This window comes from Bombina bombina, chromosome 4 (genome assembly GCF_027579735.1).
Source record: "Bombina bombina isolate aBomBom1 chromosome 4, aBomBom1.pri, whole genome shotgun sequence".
Taxonomy (NCBI): Eukaryota; Metazoa; Chordata; class Amphibia; order Anura; family Bombinatoridae; genus Bombina; species Bombina bombina.
In genome coordinates this window covers 883,335,425-883,359,545 of record NC_069502.1, presented here as the reverse complement: position 1 = coordinate 883,359,545, position 24,121 = coordinate 883,335,425, and the positions used below count along the sequence as shown (strand labels likewise).

Genomic DNA, 24,121 nt, shown 5'->3' with positions numbered 1-24,121 from the left:
TTGATAATATAAGTGAATTGGGAATTATTTTAAATTGTATTCTTTATCTGAATCATGAAAGAAAAATGTTGGGTTTCATGTCCCTTTAAGTTGCTCCCTATTGTATGCTATCCATTTCCAATGTTTCCATTTTGCATTTTCTTCTCTCTGTTGTATCTGTAAAGCAGTTTTTGCTTAGCCATTAATTGTACCATAAAAGTAATTCTGGTGTTCTTTTGGGGGATACGTTTCAACATTATTCTATAATAAAGCTGATTTTGATATTTCCTTTTCACTTATTTTGATCATATTTTAAATCTTTTTCTCTCTTTCTTAGTGTCAATCTGTTTCCTAGACATTCCTAGACATTGGAAAACAATTCTTCCATTATATTTTCTAAAATCTGTTGATGATTTTTTATTCTACGCTACTTGCACTCTGCATTTCATGTATATTTTGGATTTCCATTACTAACCTAAACCTTTCAACTGCCAAATGAATTAGGTGATGTGTTTGTTTTTTTGGGGTTTTTTTGTGCACATTTTTAACTTTTTCCAATCTATGTTCTCTTTATTGTTAACAGACCAACTAAATTGTTTGTGCTTTGTTTTTTTTAAAAAAATGGATAATGTGGTTTTGAATGAACCAACTCTTTTTATTTTTGTGGGTGTTGTTCCTATCAGCCACTAAGAGTTAGATACCAGTACACAAGTATGCACTTTATTTTACTTTAAATTTGAGCAGCTTTTACTTGATTGCTTTACAATTTTTATATACATGTTATATGTTTAACTGTTCGTCTTTCACATACATCGCAGAAATTCAGTTCTATTTCCCTTTAAAGATACTGATTATTTTTTAAGCTGTCTAAAACTTCTGCCATACAGTCTAACTGCAACTCTGTAATTATATTATTCTTTTCCGTAAGTGTTTGGTGAGCAGTAAAAATATTATTTTTTTCAAGTGCAAAATAACTGTAGGTTGTCACTTTGATTTAATCCGAAAATATTCCAATATTATCTTTCTTTATATGCAGGGCTACGTTGGAAAGCTTAAAGTGGGTTTAATGGTATTTTTTTTTCTTCTATCACAGCTGTGTTTTCTGCAAAGCGGATGAATTGTTCACAGATTATGAGTCAAAGCTCTTCTCCCACACGTAAGTATATGCCTCACACCAATGGACTGTTGAATTTGCAAAGAAGAAAGAAAGTTTCTTCTAAAGTAGAAAGGAAAATTATGGGAAGTGTGATGGGACTAATTTGTATTGGTTATAAGCCCACATCTTTAGTGTATTCAAATTGTTAATGTTCTGTCTTCAGTTATGAATTCACGTGTTGAGAAGAAAAGCTTTGAAGACATTGTAGGTTTTATCACCGTTTAGGGCAGGGGTCAGCAACCTTCGGCTCCCAGATGTTTTGGAACTACATTTCCCATGATGCTCAGATAGCCTAAAGAGTGTCTCAGCATCGTGGGAAATGTAGTTCCAAAACATCTGGGAGCCGAAGGTTGCTGACCCCTGGTTTAGGGTAAATTATGCTCACTGAGTCGTATTATTTGTTTTCCTCAAAGCGCCCCTTTAAATAAACATGTCCAAGTTTAAAACCTCAAATTAAAAATAAATGTTTGTGATACTAATAATTTACCAACTAACATATATTCCTGCTTCTTGCAAGAAAGTTGTTAGCATATAATACCAGAAGATGATCTTACCTTGATTAATCCCATAGATGTATGTGTAAGATTATATACAATAATATGTTCGGTGTCTCAAAAGCACGTCAAAAACATAGATGCTTAATAAACTCTCACTTATGTTAGCACCCTAGATTAGCTATCAAAAGAAGCCTGGTTCAGCAGTCAATTACAATGCAGCAAGAAAGTCCCTCTGCTCGTTGTTACATGATAAAGAAAATTAAAACGTTTAACATCTAAAAGTAATGCAAGTGGGTGGATATAACCAGTTATACTAATGAATAATACAGCAACACTTGCCTTTTGAGTGGGCTTAGTTTTGGACTGATAAAACCTCACACACACTATGTTCTTTGTCATAAATGCATGTAAATCTTTCTCTACATAAGAAGAGAAGATGGTGGTAGTTCTGAAGTTTGCGATCAAGACATTTTTTGTTTTTCACCTTTAAAGTAGTCTTTCTTCCTATAAGGTCTAGGTAAATTATGAGCATTAGAACCCTTCTTTACCCTTACATGTTTAGGTTAACACTTTTATAAATGTTGTTAATTAAGGAAGTTTTAATGAATTTACTACTCGTTTATTCTATTTTATTTTTGTGCCAATTTATCTGTTTTTTAATCTTTTGGATCCCTTTATGAACACTGTATTGATTACCCATGGGTGCAGGGTAGATTTTGTCAGTTCTAGTAAAGGTACCTGCTGAAGGTCGGGGGGAGCCTTCTGATCCGTTCTTCCAGATCTTTCTTAATTTGGTGTAATTTATTATCCTTTTCAGAAACATAGACATGGGTTTTTACTGAAACATCTTTAGACTATCCACTGCTTCAGTGATTATTTCCAAGGTTCTGGCATCTACAATGGGAAAGAGGTTGTCACAGAGCTTAAGGTGCTATCAATACAATTATAATACAATGGTATCCAATTGCACTACATCTACTGCCTCCCTTATTTACATTATATTCTGGTCTTAAAAATTGCATAGATGCTATGTAGCAAACAAAAATGTGATGTTAACCAGTATAGGGACTGGAAAGAATATATAAGCACTCCTAATATTATCTGTTGTTCTGTCTGAATTGTTTGTCAGGACAGGACTGTTATGGTTACAACTTAACTTTTATTATCATAAATTAAACATTTGTTAAAAACACAATATGGGACTCTCTTTTTTATATATATATATATATATATATATATATATATATATATATATATATATATATATATATATATCATTCAAATAGGGACGGTGGTGAGTTTGCAACTCCAAGTTATTAAAATTCTATTCAATTGTATATGTTATTATGGTAAAAATATTGTTGCTCAAAATTGCCCACCCAGTTTTCCATTCCCATGTTATTATCAAAGAAGTCCGATTTTGATATTAAATGTACAGTTTTCAATATTGCATTTAAAAACAAACTTTCTGTGTTCAACATCATGGCTTTCTCAAAGGGTGATCTGCTGATTGCAGTTGTGTGTATTTATATAGTCTTATTTGCCCTTATTTGTTTGACATGCTGTTTAGCTGCATAATAATTGGATGGTATACCATATTAATGTATTTTGATTTTATACACAATAGATTCTACTTGTTTGACACTAGTCTTATTTTTGTACTAAAAAAAATCAACATATTGAAGTGTAAATAAAAACGTATCTAACCTCCAAGTAGTTGATTTAAACACGGTATATCATTTAATCATTAGTTAATCTCATTAACAGATCAAGGCATCAAGACTATTGATACACACAATCGGCAGATCACCATTTGAGAAAGCTACGGTGGGAAAAAAAAACGTGCCAGTTATCCTAGTTAACTGTATGGGAATGGGAAACTGAGTGGGCAGTTTTGAGCTACAGTATTTTACAATGATAGCCTAAACAATGTCATAGTATTTAATCACATGGAGTTGCAAACTCATTACCATTCCCACAACAGACCTGTACGGACATAAGAACAATTCAGACTGATCTATAGGTAACGCTGGGAGTTCTTATATGTATTCGTTTCCGTATGCCGCATTTGTTAATATTACGTCATTACAGCTAAATACCTGTCCTACTGCTATGTCTATTCCGAAAAGCTTCAAATTTATTATTGTTACAAGTTCTATAATTACCTGATTTTAGACAATCATTTTGTATGCAAGTCTTTATACTTGTTTCTCTTGTTAAGTGTAGTCAGTCCACGGGTCATCCATTACTTATGGAATATATCTCTTCCTAACAGGAAGCTGCAAGAGGATCACCCAGCAGAGCTGCTATATAGCTCCTCCCCTCACATGTCATATTCAGTCATTCTCTTGCAGCCTAACTAGATAGGTCGCTGTGAGAGGTCTGTGGTGTTTTTTAACTTAGTTTATTTCTACAATCAAAAGTTTGTTATTTTAAATAGCACCGGAGTGTGCTGTTTATTCTCAGGCAGCATTAGAAGAAGAATCTGCCTGCGTTTTCTATGATCTTAGCAGACGTAACTAAGATCCACTGGCTGTTCTCATCTGAGGAGTGAGGTAAGGGGAAGAGAAGAGAGAGAAGGGGAATAGCATGCAGGGCCCCCCTGCAAATGAGGTATGTGCAGTAATTATTTTTCTGAGGAATGGAATTGACTGAGAAAATACTGCTGATACCAATGTAAAGTAAGTTCAGCCTTAAATGCAGTGATAGCGACTGGTATTAGGCTGATGAGTGTGTGTACACTGAATGTATTTTTCTAAGGAATGGAATTGACTCTGAAAATACTGTTAATACTGAAATAATGTATGAGCCTTAACTGCAGTAAAAGCGACTGGTAGCAGGCTTATTAATAACAATTCATAACTTTTCAAATGTATGTTTAAAACGTTTACTGGCATGTTAATCGTTTTTTGTGAGGTACTTGGTGATAAAACTTATTGGGGCATGATTTTTACCACATGGCCATCTTTGTTTTCTGCATAGAAACAGTTTCTGAGCTTCCCCACTGTTGTAATATGAGTGGGAGGGGCCTATTTTAGCGCTTTTTTGCGCAGTAAAAATTCAGTCACAATCTGTCTACTTCATCCTCCATGATCCAGATCGTCTCTAGAGAGCTCAGGGGTCTTCAAAATTCATTTTGAGGGAGGTAATCAGTCACAGCAGACCTGTGACAGTGTGTTTTGACTGTCAGAAAAACGTTAATTATTAAATTGTTAATCCGTTTTTGGGTATTAAGGGGTTAATATCCTTTGCTAACTTAATACATTTACTGTGAAAAATTGGTTGCTATAACTATTTTGGTTCATTGTTATTTCAACTGTGACAGCTTTTTGTGCTTCTTAAAGGCACAGTAGCGTTTTTTATATTGCTTGTAAATTTATTTAGAAAAGTATTTCCAAGCTTGCTAGTCTCATTGCTAGTCTGTTTAAACATGTCTGACACAGATGAATCTCTTTGTTCACTATGTTTAAAGGCCAATGTGGAGCCCAATAGAAATTTATGTACTAATTGCATTGATGCTACTTTAAATAAAAGTCAATCTTTACATGTAAAGAAATTATCACCAGACAACGAGGGGGAAGTTATGCCGACTAACTCTCCTCACGTGTCAGTACCTTCGCCTCCCGCTCAGGAGGTGCGTCATTTTGTGGCGCCAAGTACATCAGGGAGGCCCTTACAAATCACTTTGCAAGACATGGCTACTGTTATGACAGAAGTATTATCTAACTTGCCAGAATTAAGAGGCAAGCGCGATAGCTCTGGGTTAAGGACAGAGCGCGCGGATGAGGTGAGAGCCATGTCAGATACTGCGTCACAGTTTGCAGAATGTGAAGACGGAGAGCTTCATTCTGTGGGTGACGGATCTGATCCAGGGAGACTGGATTCAGAGATTTCTAATTTTAAATTTAAGCTTGAGAACCTCCGCATATTGTTAGGGGAGGTATTAGCGGCTCTGAATGATTGTAACACGGTTGCAATTCCAGAAAAATTATGTATGTTGGATAGATACTATGCGGTACCGGTGTGTACTGACGTGTTTCCTATACCTAAAAGGCTTACAGAGATTATTAGCATGGAGTGGGATAGACCTGGTGTGCCCTTTTCCCCTCCTTCCATATTTAGGAAAATGTTTCCTATAGACGCCACCACACGAGACTTATGGCAGACGGTCCCTAAGGTGGAGGGAGCAGTTTCTACTTTAGCTAAGCGTACCACTATCCCGGTGGAGGATAGTTGTGCCTTTTCAGATCCAATGGATAAGAAATTAGAGGGTTACCTTAAGAAAATGTTTGTTCAACAAGGTTTTATCTTACAGCCCCTTGCATGCATTGCGCCTGTCACTGCTGCGGCGGCATTCTGGTTTGAGTCTCTGGAAGAGGCCATTCGCACAGCTCCATTGGATGAAATTATGAACAAGCTTAAAGCACTTAAGCTAGCTAACGCATTTGTTTCTGATGCCGTCGTACATTTAACCAAACTTACGGCTAAGAACTCCGGATTCGCCATCCAAGCGCGCAGAGCGCTATGGCTTAAATCCTGGTCAGCGGACGTGACTTCTAAATCTAAATTGCTTAATATTCCTTTCAAAGGGCAGACCTTATTCGGGCCCGGCTTGAAAGAAATTATAGCTGACATTACGGGAGGTAAGGGCCATGCTCTACCTCAGGACAGGGCCAAATCAAAGGCCAAACAGTCTAATTTTCGTGCCTTTTCGTAACTTCAAGGCTGGAGCAGCATCAACTTCCTCCGCTCCAAAACAGGAAGGAGCTGTTGCTCGTTACAGGCAGGGCTGGAAAGTTAACCAGTCCTGGAACAAGGGCAAGCAGGCCAAGAAACCTGCTGCTGCCTCCAAGACAGCATGAAGAGAGGGCCCCCTATCCGGAAACGGATCTAGTGGGGGGCAGACTTTCTCTCTTCGCCCAGGCTTGGACAAGAGATGTCCAGGATCCCTGGGCGTTGGAGATCATATCTCAGGGATATCTCCTGGACTTCAAAACTTCTCCTCCACGAGGGAGATTTCATCTTTCAAGGTTATCAGCAAACCAAATAAAGAAAGAGGCGTTTCTACGCTGTGTACAAGACCTTTTACTAATGGGGGTGATCCACCCAGTTCCGCGGACGGAACACGGGCAGGGATTCTATTCAAATCTATTTGTGGTTCCCAAGAAAGAGGGAACCTTCAGACCAATCTTGGACTTAAAAATCCTAAACAAATTTCTAAGAGTTCCATCATTCAAAATGGAAACTATTCGAACCATCCTTCCCATGATCCAAGAGGGTCAGTACATGACCACAGTGGATTTAAAGGATGCCTACCTTCACATACCGATTCACAAGGATCATTATCGGTACCTAAGATTTGCTTTCCTAGACAGGCATTACCAGTTTGTAGCTCTTCCCTTCGGATTAGCTACGGCTCCAAGAATCTTTACAAAAGTTCTGGGCTCACTTCTGGCGGTACTAAGACCGCGAGGCATAGCGGTGACTCTGTACCTAGACGACATTCTGATACAAGCGTCAAGTTTTCAAACTGCCAAGTCTCATACAGAGATAGTTCTGGCATTTCTGAGGTCGCATGGGTGGAAGGTGAACGTGGAAAAGAGTTCTCTATTACCACTTACAAGAGTTCCCTTTCTAGGGACTCTTATAGATTCTGTAGAGATGAAAATTTACCTGACAGAGGCCAGGTTATCAAAACTTCTAAATGCTTGCCGTGTCCTTCATTCCATTCCACACCCGTCAGTAGCTCAGTGCATGGAAGTAATCGGCTTAATGGTAGCGGCAATGGACATAGTACCATTTGCGCGCCTGCATCTCAGACCGCTGCAATTGTGCATGCTAAGTCAGTGGAACAGGGATTACTCAGATTTGTCCCCCCTACTAAGTCTGGATCAAGAGACCAGAGATTCTCTTCTATGGTGGCTCTCTCGGCCACATCTGTCCAAGGGGATGACCTTTCGCAGGCCAGATTGGACGATTGTAACAACAGACGCCAGCCTTCTAGGCTGGGGCGCAGTCTGGAACTCCCTGAAAGCTCAGGGATTATGGACTCAGGAGGAGAAACTCCTCCCAATAAATATTCTGGAATTAAGAGCAATATTCAATGCTCTCCTAGCTTGGCCTCAGTTAGTAACTCTGAGGTTCATCAGATTTCAGTCGGACAACATCACGACTGTGGCTTACATCAACCATCAAGGGGGAACCAGAAGTTCCCTAGCGATGTTGGAAGTCTCAAAGATAATTCGCTGGGCAGAGTCTCACTCTTGCCACCTGTCAGCGATTTACATCCCAGGCGTAGAGAACTGGGAGGCGGATTTTCTAAGTCGCCAGACTTTTCATCCGGGGGAGTGGGAACTTCATCCAGAGGTCTTTGCTCAAATGATTCTTCGTTGGGGCAAACCAGATCTGGATCTCATGGCGTCTCGCCAGAACGCCAAACTTCCTTGTTACGGATCCAGGTCCAGGGACCCGGGAGCGGTGCTGATAGATGCTCTGACAGCCCCTTGGGTCTTCAACATGGCTTATGTGTTTCCACCATTCCCGATGCTTCCTCGTTTGATTGCCAAGATCAAACAGGAGAGAGCTTCGGTGATTCTGATAGCGCCTGCGTGGCCACGCAGGACCTGGTATGCAGACCTAGTGGACATGTCGTCCTGTCCACCGTGGTCTCTGCCTCTGTGACAGGACCTTCTAATTCAGGTTCCTTTCAAACATCCAAATCTAATTTCTCTGAGGCTGACTGCATGGAGATTGAACGCTTGATTCTATCAAAGCGTGGCTTCTCGGAGTCGGTTATTGATACCTTAATACAGGCTAGGAAGCCTGTTACCAGAAAAATTTACCATAAGATATGGCGTAAATATTTATATTGGTGCGAATCCAAGAGTTACTCATGGAGTAAGGTTAGGATTCCTAGGATATTGTCCTTTCTACAAGAGGGTTTAGAAAAGGGCTTATCTGCTAGTTCGTTAAAGGGACAGATTTCTGCTCTGTCTATTCTTCTACACAAACGTCTGGCTGAAGTTCCAGACGTTCAGGCTTTTTGTCAGGCTTTAACTAGGATTAAGCCTGTGTTTAAGACTGTTGCTCCGCCGTGGATCTTAAACTTAGTTCTTAATGTTCTTCAAGGCGTTCCATTTGAACCCCTTCATTCCATTGATATCAAGCTGTTATCCTGGAAGGTTTTGTTTTTGATGGCTATTTTCTCGGCTCGAAGAGTCTCTGAGTTATCTGCCTTACATTGTGATTCTCCTTATCTGATTTTTCATTCAGACAAGGTAGTTCTGCGTACTAAACCTGGGTTCTTACCTAAGGTAGTTACTAACAGGAATATCAATCAAGAGATTGTTGTTCCATCACTGTGTCCTAACCCTTCTTCAAAGAAGGAACGACTTTTGCATAATTTGGACGTAGTCCGTGCCCTGAAGTTCTATTTGCAGGCAACTAAAGATTTTCGTCAAACTTCTTCCCTGTTTGTCGTTTACTCTGGACAGAGAAGAGGTCAAAAGGCTTTGGCTACCTCTCTCTCTTTTTGGCTTCGTAGCATAATACGTTTAGCCTATGAGACTGCTGGACAGCAGCCTCCTGAAAGGATTACAGCTCATTCTACTAGAGCTGTGGCTTCCACCTGGGCCTTTAAAAATGAGGCCTCTGTTGAACAGATTTGCAAGGCTGCGACTTGGTCTTCGCTTCACACCTTTTCAAAATTTTACAAATTTGACACTTTTGCTTCTTCGGAGGCTATTTTTGGGAGAAAGGTACTTCAGGCAGTGGTTCCTTCTGTTTAATGTTCCTGCCTTGTCCCTCCCTTCATCCGTGTACTTTAGCTTTGGTATTGGTATTCCATAAGTAATGGATGACCCGTGGACTGACTACACTTAACAAGAGAAAACATAATTTATGCTTACCTGATAAATGTATTTCTCTTGTAGTGTAGTCAGTCCACGGCCCGCCCTGTCTTTAAGGCAGACCTAAATTTTAATTAAACTCCAGTCACCACTGCACCCTATGGTTTCTCCTTTCTCGTCTGCTTTGGTCGAATGACTGAATATGACATGTGAGGGGAGGAGCTATATAGCAGCTCTGCTGGGTGATCCTCTTGCAGCTTCCTGTTAGGAAGAGATATATTCCATAAGTAATGGATGACCCGTGGACTGACTACACTACAAGAGAAATAAATTTATCAGGTAAGCATAAATTATGTTTTTTTCCTCTCAAAATATATCTATCCAATATGTTCAAACAATCAAGAATCGTTTTTTTTTTTTCATTCATACAATTGCATGACAGTCTGAAGTTTCATGGCTGCCACTATAGTGATTTCAATTGAGCGGTTTTACTTGAGAGCATTGAAACTAAGATTCATAGAATATGCATATTTCTTACAGGGTAATATTATGGAAATTGATGGATGGTAAAGCACAAGTACTCTTTGGGAGGGCTTTTTCAGTAAGCCAGTCTGACTATAATCTCAACAGATGACAGTCTGCAAGCTTGGCGTGCAGTTTGGTAAAATCGCTGAACTTCCTATAAATGTTCTGGAGCTATGTTTTCTGTTTCTAATGACTTGAGGTCCCTTTCAATATCAGCTTACATCACTGGTTTTCAAACCTGTCCTCAAGTCTCCCCAACAGGCCAGGTTTTCTGGATTACCTTATATGAGAACAGGTAAAATACCCATGTTTACTAATCATCTTATTATTTCACCTGTGCTCCCGTTCAGATATCCTCAAAATGTGGCCTGTTAGGGAGGCATGAGGACAGGTTTAAAAACCAGTGGCTTACATCAATCATAAAGGAGGTATTGCTGCAAATCTGATATGGAAGAAGCTGTCTGAATTTTCAAGATGCAAGAAATTGATCTTAGGGCATTTTTTATAAATCCTTTCCAGGTATTTTGAGTTTTCAAGCAGATTTCTTGGAGCCAAGAAGACATGGTTCTTGAATCTAGTCATTCAGGCTAGACAATATTGTTGACTTGTTCCCTAGATTAGAAAGCTTCAGTCTCAGGGCCTATTTCTTTATTATAGACAAAATGTGCTTGCAGTGATATCTATTTTTTTTTATATAAATAGAAATACACTTGGCTGGTGACAAGTAAAAAAATTAAGTCATATTCAGTGTGCGTGGTGCATTTTGTAGATGATGTGAACAGTTCTTGGAATTCTTTATTTATTCTGTAGATTTTAAAATTTATTCAGAATATTATGGGTATAGGTTTACTTTTAAGTTCTTTTAAAGCTCATAGGTGGAATATTGATCTTCACAATAGTGTTCCAGCATCTAGTAAAAATGTGTCTGATATTTTAGGTACTAATTCTACTTTAAGATCTAAATTGCCTTCTTCAGGAACTGCGGCCATCATCCTATTGAACCATTACATAAAGGGACTATGTAGTTGTTACCTTTCAAGGCTATACTACTTTTGGCTTTGTTCATAACATTGTGAGTTGGGTACGCTTATTTTTTTTCCCATCATGATAAGGCTTTTCAGGATGACTCCTTCATTCCTGTGGAAGCTGGTTTTATTCCATTAAGGCTATTGCAGTATCAAGTATAAATACCTAACAAATCATACTTCCTCAGACATAGTCAGGGGTATTTTTTATTGTACTTTGCCTTTCTTTGGTTAGAGTGCATACTGAGCCACTAATATTAAATATAGTTCTAGGAGATTTTGAAAGAAAACTAGATTTAAACTTACTAATACACCCATTTTTTATGGCTTGTAGTAGAACCACCTAAAGGCATTCCATGTTTTGCATAGTTTATGTATTTTGCATTGTCTACCTTCTCATATTGGGATCAAACTCATCTCTCCCTTCTCACTCTCTCCTTTCTCTTTCTTGGCAATACATGAACTAACTCATAATAGCTATGGTAGTTTCCCATTTCAGACTTCTCAGAGGGTTTCTACGTACTTCAGTAGAAATTAAGATTATATACCCAGTACTGGTTATGGTCCAGCTATGAGTGGAATGAAATAGATGTATATGAATGTTGAAATTGAGTTTTCTTTCAGGATAATGGAAAGACCTCAGAGATAAAGATCTTTAAAGATTCAGATTTTAGTTGCATAATATATCTATTTTCTGATAAAATATTTGATAAAGAACATGTAGGCATCTAGTTAATATTAATAAATTCTTCAGCATCAAGTAATTTTGTGTTCTTCTTCGACAACTTTTATTCCTGAGGTATTTTAGAATTGATAAAACAAGCCATATTTTCAGTAGCTAAAAAACTTAGAACGTGATAGAGGACATCCTGTCTTTTTCTTTTTTAGATCGTTGCTTCTTAGAAACAAGCCCTAATCAAACATTAAAGGCTTACCTCTATAGATATAGCAATTACAATTTGCTTAAATACAGACTTCATTGTGTAAAACAGAGTTTCTCAATTCCAGCCCTCAAGTAGCCTTAAAGGGACAGTAAAGTCAAAACTAAACTTTCGTGATTCAGATAGGGCATGCAATTTTAAACAACTTTCCAATTTACGTTTATCATCAAATTTGCTTTGTTCCCTTGGTGGTATTTTTGAAAAGCTAAACCTAGCTAGGCTCAAACTGATTTCTAAACAGTTGAAAACCGCCTCCTAGCTCAGAGCCTTTTGAAAGTTTTTCACAGTTAGACTGTGCTAGTTCACACGTGTCATATAGATAACATTGTGCTCACTCCCGTGAAGTTATTTAGGAGTCTTCCCTGATTGACTACACTGCATGTCTGTCAAAGGCACTTAGATAAGGAGGCTGTCTGCAAAGGCTTAGATAAAAGGTAATCACAGAGGTAAAAAGTGTATTTATATAACTGTGTTGGTTATGCAAAACTGGGGGATGGGTAATAAAGGGATTATCTATCTTTTTTAAATAAGAACATTTTTGGTGTAGACTGTCCCTTTAAGAGGCCATATTTGAAGTATCTCCCTTCTTTTGTTTAGTTAGGGAAACCTTTTAAATCTGTCTTTTTATGGCTTATTGAGGACTGGAATTGAGACACATTGATCTAAATTATAAGGAACTAGATTAAAATCTGTTTGAATAATGTTGTTTTGGAGGTGAAAGATGTGTTTGTCAATACTGATGTTTAAAAAAGTCTTTCTCTTTAAAGGGACATGAAACCCCAAATTTTTTTTTTCGTGTTTCAGATAGAGAATATAATTTTAAACAACTTTCTAATTTACTTCTATTATCTAATTTGTTTCATTCTCTTTGTATAATTTGTTGAAGGAGCAGCAATGCACTAATGGTTTCTAACTGAACTCATGTGTGAGCCAATCACAATAGATATATATATATATATGCAGCCATCAATCAACAGCTAGAACCAAAGTTTTCCTGAGCTTGCCTAGATAAACATTTCAGCAAAGGATAACAAGAGAATGAAGCAAATTAAATAATAGAAGTAAATTGAAAAGTTGTTTAAAATTGTATTCTCTATCCGAATCATGAAATATTTTTTTGGGGTTTCATGTCCCTTTAAGGAAGGAAAGACTAAATGCCATACATGCAACATGATTAATATTTAGCTACATTAAAGGGATAGTAAAGTCAAAATTAAACTTAAGTGAATTAGATAGAGCATTTTCCAATTTAAGTATTATTCATTTTGCTTATTTCTCTTGGTATCCTAGGTTAAGCAGTAGTCCTAGGAAAGCTCAAGAGCGTGGACGTGTCTAGCCATCTAGCAGCAGTGTTTGCTACAATGTTTATAGCAATGTTATATATAGTTGCAAACAATGTTGCTATACAATCTATAGCAGGGGTGGGCAAGAGGTAGATTGCGGTCTACCAGTGGACCGCAAGTGAATTTTGAGGTGACCGCCTGGAAGATTTCAAAAGTCTACATAATAAGAGAAACATTTCTCACACATCTAGATTATGAGTGAAGAGCCTCGTCACCGTAGATATATGAGCAATGTTTCTCTTATGCAGACTTTTGAAATTGGCTGTGAGTCTAAGACGGCGGTATATGTACTTCAGCATGTGGGACGCGGCTGTAGCTGAATTTGCTGCCCCAGCTTTGGTTACTGCCTGTCCCAAACTCCTACTTTTCTCTTGTAAGATGTATCGAGTCCACGGATTCATCCATATTTGTGGGATATTCTCCTTCCCTACAGGAAGTGGCAGAGAGAGCACCCACAGCAGAGCTGTCTATATAGCTCCTCCCTTAGCTCCACCCCCCAGTCATTATCTGCCTGCTTAACTGCTAGGAAGGGCAAAGTGAGTGTGGTGACAAAAATGTTAGTTTTTATTTTCTCAAGCAAAAGTTTGTTATTTTAAATGGTACCGGTGTGTACTATTTACTCTGGCAGAAAAGGGATGAAGATTTCTGCAAGGAGGATCATGATCTTAGCATTTTGTAACTAAGATCCACTGCTGTTCTCACAAGGGCTGAAGAGTACAGGAAAACTTCAGTTGGGGGAACAGTTTGCAGGCTAAACTGCATTAAGGTATGTTCAGTCTATTTTTTTCTAGACAGACTGTGTTATTTCTAGAAAAGGCTGGCAATATCCCCATGAGGGAAAGGTAAGCTGTATTCAGTAAAAGAGGAATCCAAGCTGGCATAAAGGGCTCATAGTTACTGGTGACACTAATAGGAAAAAATGTTTTGGTTTAGTTACAAATAAAATGTTTTTTGAGGGACTTTAAGGGGTCTTTGTGGCTTGTTTAAGGGTTATTAACCCACATGGCTAGTTTAAGAAACACTCTGTGGTGTTTTTTAGGCCCCATAACATTGAGTGAGGTGGGAGGGGCCTATTTTCAGTTGCACAGTTTATTTACCTCAGAAGCATCCAGCTACTTCTCCAGAGATTCCTGCTGTATTTGAGGGCTGTAAAGAGGTTTTTTTCCCCCACAAATCGTTCCTAAAGGGCAGGTAGGCGCCACAGCAAGGTGCTGAACGTTATTTTACCGGTTTTGAAGTTTTTTCAATCCGGTTTTTACATTAAGGGGTTAATTGTTTATTTGCATAGTTGTGCAAAGTTACTAAGGCTTTATGATGCTACTGTAAAAATGTTGTTGTGTTTACTGCTTTTTTACACTGGTTTGCAGAGTTTGTGCAGCTTTTTTTCTCTTAAAGGCACAGTACCGTTTTTGTTTAAAGTGTTATTTACTTTGATTAAAGTGTTTTCCAAGCTTGCTTGTTACATTACTAGCCTGTTTAACATGTCTGACACCAAGGAGAATCCTTGTTCTATGTGTTTAGAAGCCATTGTGGAACCCCCTCTTAGAATGTGTCCCACTTGCACTGATATGTTTATAAATTATAAAGAGCATATTTTAGCACTTAAAAATATTGCAATAGATGATTCTCAGTTAGAAGGAAATGAGGGTTTAGCATCTAGCTCTCCCCAAGTGTCACAACCAGTAACGCCCGCACAAGTGACGCCAAGTTCCTCTAGTGCGTCTAATTCATTTACTTTACAAGACATGGCCACAGTTATGAATAAAACCCTCACAGAGGTTTTCTCTAAACTGCCTGGTTTACAAGGAAAGCGTGTCAACTCTGGGTTAAGAACAAATGCTGAGCCGTCTGACGCTTAGGTAGCCGTATCCGATATACCCTCACAATGTTCTGAAGTAGGGGTAAGGGATTTGTTATCTGAGGGAGAGATTTCTGATTCAGAAAAGACGCTTCCTCAGACAGATTCTGATATGACGGCCTTTAAATTTAAGCTTGAACACCTCCGCTTATTGCTCAAGGAGGTATTAGCTACTCTAGACGATTGTGACCCTATAGTGGTCCCAGAGAAATTGTATAAAATGTACAGATACTTAGAGGTTCCTGTTTACACTGATGTTTTTCCAGTTCCTAAGAGGATTGTGACTATTGTTACTAAGGAGTGGGATAGACCAGGTATTCCGTTCGCTCCCCCTCCTGTTTTTAAGAAAATGTTTCCCATATCTGACACCATACAGGACTTGTGGCAGACTGTTCCTAAGGTGGAGGGAGCTATTTCTACTATTGCTAAGTGTACAACTATACCTATTGAAGACAGTTGTGCTTTCAAAGATCCTATGGATAAGGTTTTCTTCTCCAACCTATTGCATGCATTGTTCCTGTAACTACTGCAGCTGATTTCTGGTTTGAGGCTCTAGAAGAGACTCTCCAGGTGGAGACTTTATTAGAGGATATTATGGATAGAATTAAGGCCCTTAAGTTGGCTAATTCTTTCATTACAGATGCCGCTTTCCAAATGGCTAAATTAGCGGCAAATAATTCAGGTTTTGCCATTTTAGCACGCAGGGCGTTATGGCTTAAGTCCTGGTCTGCTGATGTGTCATCAAAATCTAAATTGTTGAACATCCCTTTCAAAGGAAAGACCCTATTCGGGCCTGCACTGAAAGAAATTATTTCAGACATCACTGGAGGGAAAGGCCATGCCCTCCCTCAGGATAAAACAATTAAGATGAGGACCAAACAAAATAATTTTCGTTCCTTTCGGAACTTCAAGGGTGGTCCCGCTTCAGCTTCCCCTGCAGCAAAGCAAGAGGGGAATTCTGCCCAAGTTTTTCCAGCTTTTGTTCTGTCTCAGCTGAGTGCATCTCTCTGTCTCTTTTTATATTTGGAACAAAGGTAAACAGGCCAAGAAGCCTGCTGCTGCCTCTAAGACAGCATGAAGGGGTAGCCCCCGATCCGGGACCGGATCTAGTAGGGGGCAGACTCTCTCTCTCTTTGCTCAGGCTTGGGCAAGAGATGTTCATGATTCCTGGGGTTTAGAAATTGTGTCCCCCCCCCCCCCCCAAGGGGAGATTTCACATTTCTCAATTGTCTGCAAACCAGACAAAGAGAGAGGCGTTCTTATGCTGTGTAGAAGACCTACATACCATGGCAGTGATTCGCCCAGTTCCAAGAGTGGAACAAGGGCTACGTTTTTACTCCAACCTGTTTGTGGTTCCCAAAAAAGATGGAACTTTCAGACCAATCTTGGATCTCAAACTTCTAAACAAATTCCTCAGAGTACCATCTTTCAAGATTGAGACTATTCGGACTATTCTTCCTCTGATCCAGGAGGGTCAATATATGACTACCGTGGACTTAAAGGATGCGTATCTACACATCATTAATTCCTCAGATTCGCCTTTCTGGACAAGCATTACCAGTTTGTGGCCCTTCCCTTCGGGTTGGCCACGGCTCCCAGAATTTTCACAAAGGTGCTAGGGTCCCTTTTGGCGGTTCTAAGACCGCGGGGGTATAGCAGTGGCGCCTTTTCTAGACGACATCTTAATTCAGGCGTCGACTTTCCAGCTAGCCAAGTATCACACGGACATCGTGTTGGCTTTTCTGAGATCTCACGGGTGGAAGGTGAACATAAAAAAGAGTTCTCTCGTCCCTCTCACAAGAGTTTCCTTCCTAGGGACTCTGATAGACTCGGTAGAAATTAAAATATTTCTGACGGAGGTCAGAAAATCAAAACTTTTAATCACTTGCCGAGCTCTTCATTCCATTCCTCGGCCATCAGTGGCTCAGTGTATGGAGGTAATCGGACTTATGGTAGCGGCAATGGACATAGTTCCTTATGTCAGCCTACACCTCAGACCACTGCAACTATGCATGCTCAAACAGTGGAATGGGGATTATGCAGATTTATCTCCTCAACTGCATCTGGACCAAGAGACCAGAGATTCTCTTCTCTGGTGGTTGTCTCAGGACCACCTGTCTCAGGGAATATGTTTCCGCAGGCCAGAGTGGCTCATAGTAACGACAGATGCCAGCCTGTTAGGCTGGGGTGCAGTCTGGAAATCCCTGAAAGCACATGGCTTATGGTCTCGGGAGGAATCTCTCCTCCCGATAAACATTCTAGTACTGAGAGTGATATTCAATGCGCTTCAGGCGTGGCCTCAGCTAGCTGCGGACAAATTAATCAGATTTCAGTCGGACAACATCACGACTGTGGCCACGCAGGACTTGGTATGCAGACTTGGTGGACATGTCATCTCTTCCACCGTGGACTCTGCCAATGAGGCAGAACCTTCTAATCCAAGGTCCGTTCAAGCATCCAAATCTAATTTCTCTGCGTCTGACTGCTTGGAGATTGAACGCCTTATTCTATCAAAGCGTGGTTTCTCTGAGTCGGTCATTGATACCCTGATTCAGGTTAGAAAGCCTGTCACCAGGAAAATCTATCATAAGATTTGGTGCAAATATCTTTGTTGGTGTGAATCCAAGGGTTACTCATGGAGTAAGATTAGGATTCCTAGAATTTTGTCTTTTCTCCAAGAAGGATTGGAGAAGGGATTATCAGCTAGTTCCTTAAAGGGACAAATATCTGCTTTGTCTATTCTTTTACACAAACGTCTGGCAGATGTCCCAGACGTTCAAGCGTTTAGTCAGGATCAAGCCTGTATATTTAAACCTGTTGCTCCGCCATGGAGCCTAAATTTGGTTCTTAAAGTTCTTCAAGGGGTTCTGTTTGAACCTATGCATTCCATAGATATTAAGCTTCTATCTTGGAAAGTTTTGTTTTTAGTAGCTATCTCTTCAGCTCGAAGAGTTTCTGAGTTATCTGCTTTACAGTGTGACTCACCTTATCTTATTTTCCATGCAGATAAGGTGGTTTTATGTACCAAACCTGGATTCCTTCCTAAGGTTGTTTCTAATAGGAATATCAATCAGGAAATTGTTGTTCCTTCGCTGTGTCCTAATCCTTCTTCAAAGAATTAATGTCTGTTGCACAATCTTGATGTGGTTCATGCTGTAAAGTTTTACTTACTAGCAACCAAAGATTTCCGTCAAACATCTTCATTGTTTGTTGTCTATTCTGGTAAGCGGAGAGGTCAAAAGGCTACGGCTACCTCTTTCTTTTTGGCTGCAAAACATCATCTGTATGGCTTATGAGAATTTCTGCTCATTTTACTAGAGCAATGGCTTCCACATGGGCTTTTAAAAATGAGACTTCTGTTGAACAGATTTGTGAGGCGGCGACTTGGTCTTCGCTTCATATTTTTTCCTAAATTTTACAAATTCGATTCTTTTGCTTCTTCTGAGTCTATTTTTGGGAGAAAGGTTCTACAAGCAGTGGTGCCTTCCGTTTAAGGAACCTGTCTTTTCCCTCCCTTCATCCGTGTCCTAAAGCTTTGGTATTGGTATCCCACAAGTATGGATTAATCCGTGGACTCGATACATCTTACAAGAGAAAACAGAATTTATGCTTACCTGATAAATTTCTTTCTCTTGTGATGTATCGAGTCCACGGCCCGCCCTGTCTATTTAAGACAGGTAGTATATTTTTATTTAAAAATCTTCAGTCACCACTGCACCCTATAGTTTCTCCTTTTTCTTCCTAGCCTTCGGTCGAATGACTGGGGGGTGGAGCTAAGGGAGGAGCTATATAGACAGCTCTGCTCTGGGTGCTCTCTCTGCCACTTCCTGTAGGGAAGGAGAATATCCCACAAGTATGGATGAATCAGTGGACTTGATACATCGCAAGAGAAAGAAATTTATCAGGTAAGCATAAATTATGTTTTTTTCTCAAGAGCGGTCAGTCCATAGTACAGACTCTTCATGCGCCAGGCTGAGATGCTGCTCAGTATCCCTGGGTTTGACAGTTCCAGGTCCTGCTCTGTCTGATATGCTGCTGTTACTCCATTACTTGTCCCCAGGCTCTGCTGGGTGAATGGTCTGGTGTTATTTTTTTCCTCCAAGGGTCTGTTACTCCCCCTCAGGTTCTTTTACTTACTCTGTACCAGGCTTTGATGATGGTCTCTGATACTTTCTCTATTAGCTTTACTTTGTGCTAGTTTCTGCAGCTTTCTGTCCCCAGAATTTATTGTCACCAAATTGTGCAGGTCAGTGCTGTTGCTGCTATATCAATCTCTGCTTGTTGTGTAAGGTGGTACTGAGCCTGCAGGTCCTGCTGGTGTCACTGTCCCAACTATTTGCAGTAGTCTTCAGCTAGTAGCGGACGTATGGAGAGCAGCCAACAGGACCTGCCCCTAATAAACCTGACATGGCATCCAGCCAATAAAATTAATTTGTAGAATGAGTCTGTCTATGATTGGCTGAGAATAGTTCATTGTCACAGTTGTACCTGAGCTGTGGGTTTCCCATGTGTTCCAGGCTTGACTACTCCGCTAGCCCTAGACTCGAGCCGTCTTGATTATGTGGTACACAGATAAGGTTGCTTGATGGTCCCGGCGTGACATAAAGAGAGAGCTCTCGCAGTAAGTGAAGAGCGCGGCTGATTTTTAAAGCTGTATTATTTGTGGCAAAAATACAATTTTCAGTCAGCAGGTCCTATTTGTGGCATAAATACAATTTTCAGCCAGCGACTGGTGTTTTTTTTTTAGTTAGGTGACCACGTCACTTAGAAAAAAATTACAGGTAGCCCTTGCCTTGCAAAAGTCTGCCCACCCCTGATCTATAGAATGCTAAAGAAATGTGTTCCTATAAACCTACATAGGTTTACTCTTCAACAAAGGATACAAAGAGAAAAAGCATATTTGATAATAAAAGTAAATTGGAAATTGTTGAGAATTGCATGCTCTATCTGAATCATGAACATTTAATTTTTACTTTACTGTCCCTTTAATAAAAAAAACAATACTCTTACTCTAATACAAAACATGTACAATTAACCTGCTTTAAAAATGTTAAATTTCACTTATATGGGTGTCTATAAATTGATTCTGCAAGGCAAAGGCATAGTTACAAAATCCAGAAAATTATATTTACAAGAACAATCGATTAAATGCATTTTCTGAAAAGGATGAACAGCTGTTGATATACAGATAAGTTATTTATTCACATAATATTTGTGCATGAAAGATTCCCTCGTTTAGAGCTGTCATTGTTAGAAGGACATTTACAGAAAGTTAATTGTCTGGTGAATTATTTCATTACAAATTGTATTGTGCAACCTAATCTGCAGTGTTAAAGGCCAGACTGCTATATTTGAAGAAATGATTGAGGATGAAGAAGGTCTTGTGGATGACCGTTTGCCAACAACAAGCCGAGGTCTTTGGGCTGCTAGTGAGATGGAGCGTTCCCTTAAAGCCATTCTAGCATTTGCTAGAACACATCGCATGGATGCTAAGGTCATTGATGAAGGTGCCATTTTCTTGGAACTGTTTGACGCATGGAAAAAAGAATATAAGGTGACTTTCTATTTATAGAGTATATTTGATTAAAGAACAGTGCTTTTTCTTTGAATCTGTACAGTTGATGTGTACTTACAGATACAAGTGATTTATATGCAGACTTGTCATGACACAATGGACATGTTGATTAGGATCCTGACTGCTTGCAATTTCAAAGAGTTTAAAAGCCAAATACAGGTTAAATACTATGTAAAAAAATGTTGGAACTAGTTAAATTCTGGTTCTTTAGCGTCAAAACTGATCGGGGTTAAAGGGACATTCAACACTGCCTACAACATTAATCTATGTTTGAAAACTAAATAAAAGGATAAAGCTGCAAGGTGCCCCCTTTCTCTTACTTACCACCTTCACTGTTGAATCGTCTTTCGCATCTTCCAAATTGTTGTCCTAATATGTCTTCCTAACTCCCCCCACCGTGACGTCTAAGCCTTCTTTCTCAAACTAGCAGCCAATGAGACCCCATTCCCCGGACTGAAATCCAAGCGCGTTCACGGCCGTTAGCGCATGCGCAATCTACTAGGAACTCGAAAAGCGGAACCAAAATAATTGAAGTTGTTTCCGTTACGCTGATATTGCTTACAGTACTCTATTACATTGTGTTAGGTAATAACACTATCCACATCAACAAATTATTTTGCCGCAATAATAATGTTTATTTGTAAACGAATAATAATGTTAATGTATTTAGAACATTATTGTATTGTAAAAAATAATAGTTAGACTGCACCAAAATGATAGTTATCTAAGTTGAGGGAGGATTTTAAAAGATCATAATGAATTTGGATGATTATCCCTAAAGATTGATTTTGTATAATATGTTATGGGTTATTATGCCAGTACTAATTATTACATTAATACTTATAATTACTTAGCATTATATTTTTTTAATTTGGTTTATGCCTTACCTATTTCAAATTTTATTATTCAGTAGCATATACATTCATCAATAGTCTCAACACCATTAATAAGCATCTTGATCATTTTAGTTTTAATCAGTTTTGACTATTGTTCAAACAACATTAATTAAGGGGATGTTATAAAAAGGAATGACAAGGGTGAATGACAAAATGGAATGCCCCTAGACTTTAATGGGATGTAGAATTAAAAGTGTTGAAGCAACAAAACTAGGAGAGATATTAACTAAATATTTACTAGATGTGTTTCCAAGGTACAGTAGCATATTCTTAAAGTGAGATTACTTTTGATTATAGCTGCTTTCTATGGAATCAAAAGGGTGAATAACATTATGGTATGCTCATAGACTATAATGGGATTACATTTAGTGCCCTAGCAATAAAAATATGAGACATATGAAGTAGCTATTTAACACATATGTTCCCCAGGTAAAGTAGCATATTCTATAAATGAGATTACTTGAGATTACAGCTGCTTTCTATGGAATGACAATGGTCAATGACTCAATGTAATGCACATACACTATTATTTGATTACATATAGTGCTATATAAACAGAAATATGAAAAGTATCAGGTAGATATTTACCAGATATGTTCCCCAGGTACAGTAGCATATTCTGAAAGTGAGATTACATCAGATTATATCAGCTTTCTATGTAATGACAAGGGTGAATGAGAAAATGGAATGCCCACAGACTTAAATGGGATGTAAAATTAAAAGTGTTGAAGCAACAAAACTAGGAGACCTATTAACTTTATATTTACTAGATATGTTCCCCAGGTACATTATCAAAATCTGAAAGTTATATTTAATCAGATTATACTTTTTTTATATCGAATGACAAGGATGAATGACAATGTGCAATGAATATAGACTAGAACGGTATTACATATAAAAGTGATATTGAAAAACAAATATCAGACATATCAAATAGATATTTACCAGATATGTTCCCCAGGTACAGTAGCATATTCTGAAAGTGAGATTACTTCAGATTATAGCTGCTTTTTATGGAATGACAAGGGTGAATAACATAATGGAATGCTCATAGACTATAATGGGATTACATTTAGTGCCATAGCAACCAAAATATGACACATATGAAGTAGCTATTTAACCAGATATGTTCCACAGGTACAGTTTCAGATTCTATAAATGAGATTACGTGAGATTATAGCTGCTTTCTAATGAATGACATAGGGTGAATGACAAAATGGATTTTCCATAGACTATAAATGGCTTTCATTTAGTGCTTTGAAACACAAATATGAGAGATATCAAGTATATATTTAACAGATATGTTCCCCAGGTACAGTAGCATATTCTGAAATTGAGATTAAGTGAAATTATAGATAATTTCTATTTGATATGTCTCATATTTTATTTTGTATAGCACTTGAAAATTTTATTCCATTATAGTCTATGGGCATTACATTATGTCATGCACCCTTGTCAGTCCATAGAAAGCAGCTATAATCTGACGTGATCTCACTTTCAGATTATGATACTGTATATGTGGAACATATCTTGTCAATTTCTATTTGATATGTCTGATATTTTTTTTGCTATAGCACTTTTAAATGTAATCACATTGTAGTCTATAGGCATTCTACTTTGTCATTCACCCTTGTCATTCCATAGAAACCCGCTATAATCTGATGTATTATCACTTTCCGATCATGATACTGTACCTGTGGAACATATCTTGTAAATATCTAGTTAATACTTCTCCTAGTTTTGTTGATTCAACACTTTTAATTTTAAATCCCATTAAAGTCTATGGGCATTCCAATTTCTCATTCACCCTTGTCATTCCATAGAAATCAGATATAATCTGATGTAATCTCACTTTCAGAATATGCTAATGTACCTGGGGAACATAACTGGTAAATATCTACATGATATGTTTCATATTTCTGTTTATATAGCACTACATGTAATCAAATAATAGTCTATGGGCATTCCATCGAGTCATTGACCCTTGTCATTCCATAGAAAGCAGCTATAATCTCACGTAATCTCACTTTTAGAATATGCTACTGTATCCGGGGAACATATCATGTAAATATCTAGTTAATATCTCTCCTAGTTTTGTTGATTCAACACTTTTTAATTTTACATCCCATTAAAGTCTAGGGGCATTCCATTTTGTCATTTACCATTGTTATTTCTTTAAGTACATACCTTAAGTAATGAAAAATACAAACAATATACAAATTACAGCAGTTTCAAAAATAAAATTAAAATGCTATTAGATATGTTTATTTTAGAATGTGATTAATAAAATTATCTTCACTCAAGTCCGAAATTGTATATATATTTATCATCCTTATAAAATTTTAACAATGAATAGTCTACAATCAAATTTTTTTTATTATTTTGTGTATTTTTATTTTATGTATGTGTTTCTATGAGCTTGTCCATGTATATTTATTGAAAATATAAATCCCAATGTAAATAAATATATATTGTTATA

The 24,121-nt window shown here is 38.2% G+C and overlaps 1 protein-coding gene across 1 annotated transcript in view; it reads left to right on the top strand.

The window, feature by feature from the left end:
* Positions 1–24,121, top strand: part of SHPRH (SNF2 histone linker PHD RING helicase) — a 307,366-nt gene that overhangs the window by 225,062 nt on the left and 58,183 nt on the right. The window contains exons 20-21 of the mRNA XM_053712489.1: positions 1,073–1,135; positions 20,500–20,725. Coding sequence (XP_053568464.1) covers positions 1,073–1,135; positions 20,500–20,725 — 289 coding nt within the window. The remainder of the gene's footprint in view (positions 1–1,072; positions 1,136–20,499; positions 20,726–24,121) is intronic.